Source organism: Pseudorasbora parva, chromosome 18, assembly GCF_024679245.1.
Source record: "Pseudorasbora parva isolate DD20220531a chromosome 18, ASM2467924v1, whole genome shotgun sequence".
In the NCBI taxonomy this organism is placed as follows: Eukaryota; Metazoa; Chordata; class Actinopteri; order Cypriniformes; family Gobionidae; genus Pseudorasbora; species Pseudorasbora parva.
This window is the reverse complement of record NC_090189.1, coordinates 7,983,487-7,995,228: the sequence shown is the minus strand read 5'-3', so window position 1 is coordinate 7,995,228 and position 11,742 is coordinate 7,983,487. Positions and strand designations below refer to the sequence as shown.

The 11,742-nt window shown below is 37.8% G+C and overlaps 1 protein-coding gene across 1 annotated transcript; it reads right to left on the bottom strand.

Moving 5' to 3' along the window:
- Positions 1 to 5,617: 5,617 nt before the first annotated feature.
- On the bottom strand, positions 5,618 to 10,526 carry stbd1 (starch binding domain 1). Its single transcript, XM_067422696.1, has 2 exons — positions 10,097 to 10,526; positions 5,618 to 8,419 (listed from the first exon to the last, which is right to left on the bottom strand). Exons 1-2 carry the CDS (start codon positions 10,365 to 10,367, stop codon positions 7,140 to 7,142), a joined length of 1,551 nt encoding a protein of 516 aa, XP_067278797.1. The 5' UTR covers positions 10,368 to 10,526; the 3' UTR covers positions 5,618 to 7,139.
- Between the last annotated feature and the right edge of the window lie 1,216 nt (positions 10,527 to 11,742).

The following is an 11,742-nucleotide window of genomic DNA, read 5'->3' as shown; positions in this document are numbered from 1 at the left end:
CATTCATTTACCATGGACAACGTGTGGGGTTTGTTTGGACGCTACCATAAAGGTGACACTATGGCTTTTTTAAAGTATCTTAAAGTATTTTATAGTGTCTTTAAAGCATCATTGACAAATATGAATATGGCAATCCAACAGTGCCATGATTTCACTATTTTGTAAGGGTCAATGTGGACATGATTTTGACAAAATATTGTATTTAATGCATGAAAGACAGATGTAAACAAATGTTGACAGTTTAGTTCTGTGCTTTTAACTAAAGATTTCGCATAATAGCTCTTGCTATTTTGTCTATTTAGCACGACTGGAACACTGTGTTGACGGATCAGCATCCCATTTTAAAATGTGCATTGAAAACCCTCAAATGCTTAAACTAGCTTTGAGTAGTTTGTCGAAAAATAGACCAGTCTGACCAGTGAAAACTAATATGGAAGCAAACTACGGACATTTTTAAGCTGGTTTAACTTTAAACTTTACTTCTGAAAAGATAAATAGGTCACTGGAAGCTAAACCTGTTTTAGACTATAGTCAGAAGTCCGTTCTCTCGGAGGAGGGCTGGGATATTCAGAGATGACCCCCTTTCTATCTCTGTCTGGAGCCTTCGTCTAAACCCAAATTAGATGAATTAGTTTACATTTAAATGCTTGTTCATCAAGAATCATGAAAATCTTATTGTGGTTTGCATAAACATATTGTGCAGCACCAGTTAACAGTAATCAATCATCATAATAAGAAATGCTACTTGAGCAGCAAAACATCATATTTGAATGATCTCTGAAGGGTCATGTGACACTGAATACTGGAGTAATGATGCTGAAAATTCAGCTTTGATCATAGGAATAAACTATATATTCACATAGAAAACATCTATTTTAATGACAGTTTATACTGTATTTTTTGATTAAATAAATGCTTGGTGGACTTCTTTCAAAAGCAATACAATCTCCAGTTTAGATGTTTACGAGTTACAGACTGCTTTGCATTTGCTTTGACAGAGTAAGCCAACTGTTTTTCATTTTTAGTCCTTTTTATCTCTCGTTTCCAGGTATGTTAGTTTTCCGACCTTACATTACGTCTCTTGTTGTGGCTAAATTAATTATTTACAGGGCTGTGGTGTACTGGCAAACTCATCTAGATCTGTTTCTATGTCACACATAGAAAATTCTAAGTATGAGTGGAATATAAAGAATATGAGGATTGCAATGATGTCATAGAGAAGAAGAATCTTGCATTACATTGAGAATGTTCCATCACATCCGACTCAAACTTCCTTTGAACGCATGAATGTTTCATGATCCAGTCAGAGGCCAAAGTCACTGTGTGTTTGGGGAGAGAAACAGCAAATAGTGCCGCAGTGGACTGAAGCCAATAAGCACTGAAATATAACACAGTCAGTGAAGAGGAGATGAATCATTTCCCTTTGCTTTTCATTAGGACAGCAAAGTCGAGTTTGTGATTACTGTAGTTTATCATATTGTCCGCATGTCAAGGACACCAAGAATCATTCGCATTCAAGCCCAAATTCAGACTTGGCCAAGAAACTAATATTGATTTTAGTAAGTTTTGACAATTGTGTACAAACTTTACAGACAGTTCTTCAGTAAGCATCTCTTCGACCTGTGCTGGGAAGATAAAAATCTTATACAAAAGTTAGTTTCACAATTTTACTTATTTTTCTCATGATCTTTACCCTCATCCATGATATTTTGTAAAAGGCCCTGATATATAGGTATTTACACATACATACAATACATATACACACCAATGATAGATTACGTGAATAACTTCATCACAGCATCTGTTAGTCGGTGGGATACAAGGCAACAAATAAACATTTTGTTCTCAAAGTTGATGTGTTAGATGCAGGAAAAATGGGCAAGCGTAAGGATTTGAGCGAGTTTGACAAGGGCCAAACTGTGATGGCTAGACGACTGGGTCAGAGCATCTCCAAAACGGCAGCTCTTGTGGGGTGTTCCCGGTCTGGAGTGGTCAGTATCTATCAAAAGTGAAGGAACAGTGGTGAACTGTGACAGGGACGGCCAAGGCTCATTGATGCACGCTGGGGAGCGCAGGCTGGCCAGTGTGGTCCGATCAAACAGATGAGCTACCATAGCTCAAATTGCTCAGGTTAATGCTGGTTCTGATAGAAAGGAGTCGCAGTTTGTTGCATATGGGGCTGCATAGCCGCAGACCAGTCATAGTGCCCATGCTGACCCCTGTCCACCGCCAAAAACGGCTACAGCGGGCCTCAGAACTGGACAACGGAGCAATGGAAGAAGGTGGGCTGGTCTGACTTAAAGGATCTGCTGCTAACATCTTGGCACCACCAACATAATAGGAAGGTGATCATAATGTGTGTGTTTATGTGTGTGTGTGTGTTACAACAGTATTTGTCCTTAAATGGTTAGTTCACCCAAAAATGAAATTTATGTCATTAATGACTCCCCCTAATGTCGTTCCTCACCCGTAAGACCTCCGTTCATCTTCAGAACACAGTTTAAGAAATTTTATTATTTCAAACCTCAAATAAATATTCAAACGTCCATGAATCAGCGTATTGATTCATGATTCGGATCGCCAACATCACGTGATTTCAGCAGTTTGACACACGATCCGAATCATGAATCAATACGCTGATTCATGGCCGTTTGAATATTTATTTGAGGTTTGAAAACAAACGCAGAAGAGAAGACAATGCTGTATAAAGTTGTAGTTTTTGTTATTTTTGGACCAAAATGTATTTTCGATGCTTCAAGAGATTCTGATGAACTAACTGATGTCACATATGGACTACTGTGATGATGTTTTTATTCCCTTTCTGGACATGGACAGTATAGTGTGCATACACTTGCATATACTGTCGGACTAAATATAAAATATCTTAAACTGTGTTCTGAAGATGAACGGAGGTCTTACGGGTGAGGAACGACATTAGGGGGAGTCATTAATGACATCAATTTCATTTCTGGGTGAACTAACCCTTTAAGTGAAAGATGTAATATACAGTGAGCAACAAACTGTAAAATTGTTAATATAATAATTTACTTTATTAAATCAAGTCATTTGCTGAGTGACATTTACTGATTGACAGTTAAACACACGTTTAAAGGTCAGAAACAGTATTACACCTGAATTTCACAGAAAAACAAAACAGTTGAAGCCAAAAGACAAATAAACAAGTTTAGTCAAAAGTGTAAGCAGCAAAGGTTATTCGTTTTAAGGCAGTCATTGTGAAACAATAAAAATATACTCACACTTTAAAAAAATCATTTTTACTTAAACTAAAAAGCATAAAATCTCTGTAGGGACTAAATTAGGGTGTTCTACATGCAGTTGACAGTGATGGCAAACAAAAAGCTACAGCGATACCGTCAGCAGGAATGCTGATATCATTGTCACATATTTAAATGGTGTAATAGAATCAAAGATACAGCAGCCGTTTAGCTTGTCATTTAGGCAATGGCTGTATGCAAACAGTCCAGGCTGAGATTTGGAAAGATTAAGCTGATTTTATGTCCATTTAGAATCTGAGTAGCATGCCATCCTGCTGCAAAGAAAATTGACTTTTTTTTGGCTGGTCGGTGTTCTGCATTGCCTCAAGCAGTTCACAAAGCATTCGCATACAGGACAATCATATCACAGACCTGAAAGATACGCTATGCAAGTAAGAAAACGCAAACGTTTTTAGCAATTCAAGCTGAAATGTGTCAGCCATACAAAATGCAACATGTTGCATTCTCAGTGTCACCACGAGGGGCGTAATAAGTTTCCTCTTTTAGATCAAATACTTTCGAGACAGAGCAACATTCTTAAAAAATAAAGATTCCAAAAGGGGGTTTTAACAGCGATGTCACAGCGATGTCATCCTCAAGGAATTTTTATGGTGATCTGCTCTTGAGAACTACACTCACCTAAAGGATTATTAGGAACACCATACTAATACTGTGTTCGACTACCTTCAGAACTGCCTTAATTCTACGTGGCATTGATTCAACAAGGTGCTGAAAGCATTCTTTAGAAATGTTGGCCCATATTTATAGGATAGCATCCTGCAGTTGATGGAGATTTGTGGGATGGACATCCAGGGCACGAAGCTCCGTTCCACCACATCCCAAAGATGCTCTATTGGGTTGAGATCTGGTGACTGTGGCGGTCATTTTAGTACAGTGAACTCGAACAGTGACGCGTTTAGCTGTATACGTATAAATTTTGTACCGTATCAGCGTTTTGTCCACACGGATCCGGCGTTTTAGAAGCATGCATCCGATATTTTTCGAAACCGGGTCCCAAAGCGGGTAAATCTGAAAACGATCATCTTCCGTCTTTGTGTGTACAGCGAATCCGTATATTTTCTGAAACGGTGATGTCATCACACTACGTCCAGCACGGTGAAATAGTTGAGGGATACAACTACGGGCTCTGGGCATGCGCACATCAATATTGCGTCATTTAATTAACGTATCTGCATTATTGTAAGGGTATGTTTTGGGTTGGGGTAGGTGTAGGCATTAGTAAAAAACACCTGTTAAGTAGGAAATGTATTTATTGTTATTTTATTGTGAGATTTTGGCTCACCTCCGACCACTGCTATACCCCTTCTAGCCACAACTCTTCTTCTCCATTTTAAGTGTATTTCTGTGGCAGAATTACAGCGCCACACACTGGCCTGGCATGCAAACTACATCGTTTTTAGTTTTCTTAATCTCGTGTGGAAGCAGATATTTCTTGAAACGAGGAAAAAAAAAGATCGGATTAGGAAAGCGCTGGCTTCGTGTGGACGAGGCCTTTGTCATGTTCAAGAAAACAATTTGAAATGATTCGAGCTTCGTGACATGGTGCATTATCCTGCTGGAAGTAGCCACCAGAGGAGGGGTACATGGTGGTCATAAAGGGATGGACATGGTCAGAAACAATGCTCAGGTAGGCCGTGGCATTTAAACGGTTGGCACTAAAGGGCCTAAAGTGTGCCAAGAAAACATCCCCCACACCATTTCACCACCACCAGCCTGGACAGTGGTAACAAGGCATGATGTTCTACCATCTGAATGTCTCAGCAGAAATCGAGACTTATCAGACCAGGCAACATTTTTCCAGTCTTCAACTGTCCAATTTTGGTGAGCTTGTGCAAATTGTAGCCTCTTTTTCCTATTTGTAGTGGAGATGAGTGGTACCCGGTGGGGTCTTCTGTTGTTGTAGCTCATCCACCTCAAGGTTGTGCGTTTCGTGGCTTCACAAATGCTTTGCTGCATAACTGGGTAACGAGTGGTTATTTCAGTCAAAGTTGCTCTTCTATCAGCTTGAACCAGTCAGCCCATACTCCTCTGACCTCTAGCATCAACAAGGCATTTTCACCCACAGGACTGCTGCTGCATACTGGATGTTTTTCCACACCATTCTTTATAAACCATAGAAATGGTTGTGCGTGGAAAATCCCAGTAACTGAATCCCAGTAAAATTGAACAGGTGTTCCTAATAACCCTTTAGGTGAGTGTATTTTTTTCTTCAAAATGTAGAATAATTACGCTGTATTCTCACGCTATGTACGGAAAAAAAAGTCTATGTAGTACGAATGTTGGTAGTGTGAATGTAATCCGGACGTACTATATCCGTCATGTTGTTATTATTGTCATTTGACCTACCCGGTCGCTTCACTGCCATTCAAAAAATCTCTCCTGTGGTCTTATAGGATAACAAAGTTTCTATCGAATGCAAACTTCAGAATCTCACTGGAAGTAGGTCATCTAGGGACTTACTGTTTTTTGAATATTATGCATTCAGACAAACTACTCTGCTGGCGTACCGTTTTTCGCATACTCTATAGTTGGGAGGTGTTTGATTTGGGACGCAGTGTCAGTGTCAACACAAGGGGCGCTATAGCAGGAATTATCACTAATTGACTTCCTATGGACTCAGTTTTCTATTCTAGATCAAATACTGTCCTGACAGAGCAAACGTTTGAAGAAATTCAAACTGGACATCAGCTAGTGCATAGCTAGAAACCTGAAAAACAAATTCAGAAATACTAGAAGAAAACTCCACCTGAGAACTGAGGTTTCTTATTATGTGCACTGGCACTGATTTGCAAGCGTTCACGTTGGCATTTGTGCACTTGCATAGAGTATGTTTCCAGCCTAAATTAAAATATAAGATAAGATCATGAAAAAATCAGTGTAATTTTTGCAACATTATAGATTGAAATAATAGTGCACACAAGACATTCTCAGAATGGAGATACACTTTATCCTCTGGAAGCTTTAGGATTTTCCCTTATACATGAAAGAATTTTTGTTGTAGATTTTCTCCGTTTTGGTACGTTGCTGTTACAGGATAATAGTCAAGGGTAGACACTTTTAGTACAATTAGATATAATCAACATACATATCATTTACTGACGTAAGAAAGTGCATATTTGTAATGTTATAATCTTATTGCTATAGTAACAGTTCCACAGCCTCATGCTTTATTGACATAATTCATTAATAATCAACAATATTATAATATAATCTAACATACTGGATTTCAATAATGCACTATGGATTATTATTGCTGTATAGAGCTGGAAGAAGACAGTAAGGCTGCACGATTTATGGGGGGAAATGAATTGCTATATTTGATATTTTGAGATTGTTATTTAGAATGCATTTTTTTTTTAAGTCAGGGATGCTGTGCTTGTAATAATAATAATAATAATAATTACCACATATATAAAAAACTGCAGGAACCCCTCAAAGTTGGTCTTTTGTTGAAAAGCACTTCTCATTATAAGTATGGTAAGATTTTTTGGCAAAAGTTGCGTTCCCAAATGCATGTTAATGTCAAGCGACCCAAACTCAGAGCAGATGCAGATATGGAGATCATGTGGAGCAGACATATTGCAGTCATACTGTGATTTTTGTTTTGTTTTTTGGGATTAATCGTGCAGCCCTGCAATCTTAAAAATAAAGGTTCTAAAATGTGGTTTTCGTAGCAATGCAATAAAAGAACCATTTTGGGGCCCTCAAAGAACCTTTTGCTGAACAGTTCTTTATTAGTGCAAAGTACATAATGGAAAGCTTCCATGGTTTTTTTTGGTGGAACCATAGATGCCAATCAAGAACCTTTATTTTTAAGAGTGTTGTAGATAGTCACCTCTGAGTTCAGCAACATCCCCAGCACTTGTCAAGATAGACTTCTTCATCTTGGCTAGTTAAAAAGAGAGAGCGGTTTCCACACTCCTCCCAGCGAGAGATCCTTCCATCTTCCACCAGGACGAACTTCCACTCCACCTGGCTCTCCATGGGGAGGGTGATAGTGTTGGCCCAGAACCCGTCCTTGGCTCGGTGGAGTGGAACGAAACTCTCCCAGGCCCCCAACTCCTGCAGGCTCCCGGTAACAGCCACCAGCTGGCTAGGAGAGTATGTGATGTAGTGAATCCGGAAGGTTACGCTAACCACTTGCGATAAAGGCGGAACAGTCGCTACTCTTTTATTCGCCGGTCCTTCGTCTTCTTTGGCTAAACCAGTCTTGACTTGCCCTTCTTTTTCCGGCTGCGTCTGTTTTTCTTCAGGGGTGGTTGCAGTTGGCGTAAGCCAGGGAAGATCTCTGAACTCTGGTGTACCTACATTGAGCCACTCGTTATTGTCCATAATGGCATCCATTATGCTGATCTCATTCTTTTCAAGATTATCCTCTTTTGGTGCTTTATCTTCATTGGTTTTCTTCTCACCAGACTCATGTGAGAGGCTCACCTGTGTTGAAGACCCAATGGGGAAGGTATTATCAGTGTGGAAGCCCAAGTAGTTGTGAAAGTCAAACCTGTTGCTGTGGTTGACCATAGTCTTATTATCACAGCAACAGCAATCTAAGTTATTTGTTCGCGGATAACGCCAGTCATGTGGATCGTCGAAGATCTTGTTCGCGTCCTCCAATGTTGACGTCTTGTCGTCTTCTTCTAATGGGATCTTACTGGGATTGGATGGTTTAACCGCTTGGTCTGAAGAAGAACAAGTGACATGATCTTGATGGCGTCTCTGATAAATGAACTCCTGAGCGCTTTCAGTCTCAGATGGTTCATCTGCATCTACACTCAGTCCTGTCTCGGATTTGTCGAGATATTCCTCACGCTGGCTATCTAATTGCGTCGACAGTACACTCCCACCAGCCAAAACCTCACGTCCATTATCATCATCATCCTGAATATGATCCTCACATTCCGTATTTTCATCAGGATCCGTTTCTACCCACTGATCCGGATCAGAATCCGTTTTGTCTCGCATTTCGCGTTCTAAGTCCGTTAGAAGCTCATCTGTGATCTCCTCCATGTCCTTAAGAGTGCTTTCATTCAGGTCCTTTTCGGATATCTCAGTGGGAAGGAGCATGTTGTCTGTGTCTGAGAGGTTACCGGATTCGCTGAAACACTTTCCATCCTGACATTCTCCTAAAAGAGAACAAAAAAGCATTAGCCACGTCACATACGCTTTCAAGTGATCAAAAATGTATACGGGAAATCTTTTAGCAAAGAACAGTTCAACTTTTCTCTCTCTTTCCATTTTTTTCCATTCTTTTTTTACTCAAAATGTTATTTGTGCATTATGTTTTTTGTCAGGTGTAAAACTATCGGTTTACAGTAAAAGCTAGAAGTAGGTTACTTACTGATGGGCCTTGCACAATGTTTATTCATCTATTAATAAATCAATCGATATTCCTCAGTAATCACGCAGCGATGTAACCGAGCAAATGTTAAACATTTGTAAAGTCAGATAAACTCGCGAATGCTAGATCACTGAAAACAACATTTCAGATCAGTGAGAATGAGCGTATGACTTTAGTACTAGATTAACATTTCTAGAAGAGAATACAAGTGCTTAAGGGGCAGGACAAGAGTATGGTTTCATTTCAGGCTTTGGCTCTTTGAAATGAAATTCTGCATCAGAGCTGCTTTTAACGTTGCACTTTGTCATGACATTCAGTTCATCTTGTATTTTGGCAGCTGAACAAGAGAGCCACTGTAAAACTTTCAACAAGATTGTGGCATATCATAGCCAGGAAAGGATGTTATGCAAACATTCAGACATGTTTTGGTGATTTTGGTATTTTTATATACAAGCAAATGTAAAAAAAAAAAAAAATCAGGTTTTGGACATATTCAAGAAATGGCCCTGGGTTCTTTGCTAAAGAACGGTATAGATGGTTTAATAGAAATAAAGAAAAGACTATTAACAATTTGTTATGCAAATAAATGCAAGAAAAACCATCTCCGATTGACCTCTTACAGTAGCTGAATTTAAAGAACAAATCTCAATGCTGCAAGCTGACAGAAAAAGATACACAGTAGACATATAGAACAGTTCAAATAAATGCCGGCCTGTAAAATGCTTACATTATATATATATTTTTTGCATTTATTTGATAAAAATACAGTAATATTGCAAAATACTACATTTTTTGCATCATTACTCAGTCTTCACTGTCACATGCTCCTTCAGAAATCGCTGTAATATGCGGATTTTCTCTTCTAGAAATATTTCTTCTTTTTATTATCAGTGTTGACAAGTTGTGCTGCTTAAATTTTTTGTAGACACCATAAATCTTACTTACCCCAAAACATTAAATAGTAGCGTAGGCCTACATTTCCACATTTTTGGTGATTTAAAATAACAATAATTCTACTAGGCCTAATTATTATTATTTGTGCCACCTGTGAATTTATTAGAAAAAAAAGATTGTCCGTAATAATAGCCTACACAAAATTGAAAGTGGGGTGTGATAGCTAGATAACCTAGATAGATTTTAAGGCTAAAATAATTACCAAACATGATTATAACAATCAATAACATAATCCTGTCCACATTTCTGTCAGTAGCTAAGCGAGCAAAATGATTGACATGCAGAAAGCGTTTCTCTGATTGGCTAAGTTTTCTGAATATCGGGACAGGTTTTCGCCGATTAACCGTAAATGGCTGTCACGGTTTGTGATTTATATTCATATTACAGTGATATCTGACAAATAATAGTGATATTTCAAATGTGTGGTAGGCTATTAAAAAAAAAAAGTCTCACACGTGCGCACCAATATTTAGCTTAGGCTACTGTTTCAACAATTGTCCAGTTTTACCTGTTGACTCGGTAGGTCGATCATCCCTCTCTCTTTTCCTCGTGCGAGCCGAGTTCGCTTCTCCCGCTGCAACCGCCGTATCGTTCCCGTTAGTCTCGACACCCTTCCCGCGCTGACCTCTAAAGGATCGGTAAATGAAGAACGCGGCGCAGACCGACAGCATGGCAATGATCCCCACGGCCACTACGGCACCGAAGCCACCGATCAGATCCAGCAGGGAATGAATATCGCGCCGGTCCAGCGCAATCGGTTTGCTGTCCTTCATGGTCATGCTGCGGATGAAAAGCTTTAATGTAGATGTAGATGTAACCGTGCAGGTGACGCGATGCGGGGGATCACTTCATTCTCAGCACCGCGGGCGGACTGACCCTTTGATGCGGCAGAAGATGAAAAGCAGCCCCGCAATCAGGTGAGCACACTGCCAATGTGCCTCTCTCTCTCTCTCTCTCTCTCTCTCTCTCTCTCTCTCTCTCTCTCTCTCTCTCTCTCTCTCTCTCTCTATGCAAATGAGCTTTACTGACATGACTTGTATTGCAAAAGCATTATTACTTAAACACATTAATAAATAAATAAATAATTACAAGTATATTTTCTTATTAAAAAGAAAATGATTGCTATTGTCAAAAAACAAAACAAAAACAAAACAATCAAACCTGTACATTCAGACATGATAAGATGCAAGAGCATTTCTGACTTTAGTTTAGTTTAGTTTAGCTTGTGATTAAGATTAACTTTTCTCCTATTTATTTGGATTTGGCAATGCCATAAAATGTTCTCCCTCTCTACCAGATGTGTTTCCTCCCATATTTTTCTTACTTTTTTGGCATCAGGGGCAAACTATGCATTATTTTTTCCATGTTTTATTATTATTATTATTAGCAGCAACAGCAGTTTTAGTATGTTTGTATTGATTAACATGTAATGTATAGGCTATAACTATATATTTTCATATACATAAACAAATTCATAGCTATATTTATTTATTTTGCCTTTCTTTTTTGCCCCCAAATTTCAAATATGTTTTTATTAGTTTTTTTTAAATTAATTTTCTTTATTTTTGTTAAGGTGATTTAAGGGTCATTTGATTAAAGTCATCTCAAGGCTTTAATCATATATATATATATATATATATATATATATATATATATATATATATATATATATATATATATATATATATATATATATATATATATATATATATATATATATTTTTTATATATATAAATATATATATATATAATTATTATTTAGTTTGTTTTAAGATTTTTTTTTGTTGCTTTTTTGTGGTTTTTTTTTCAGGACTTCTGCATGTTATATCCATGTACATACTACCCCTAAAGTAAAAATAATTTTGAATAAAATATATTTATGAACTACATTTTCCTTTTTATGGCATATATATATATATATATATATATATATATATATATATATATATATATATATATATATATATATTAGATATTAGATTATTAGATAGATAGTGTAGGTTATATAAAAGTTGTTTTTTCCAAAATATCCATATGAGCTATAGGTCAAAGAAACAAACCCTGACGATGTCACGGTCAGTGTTGCTGTAATTTTGAGTATTTTGCTCTGAATGGGACTATGTCAAAGTTCAGTTTTTGATGAAACAGGAAACT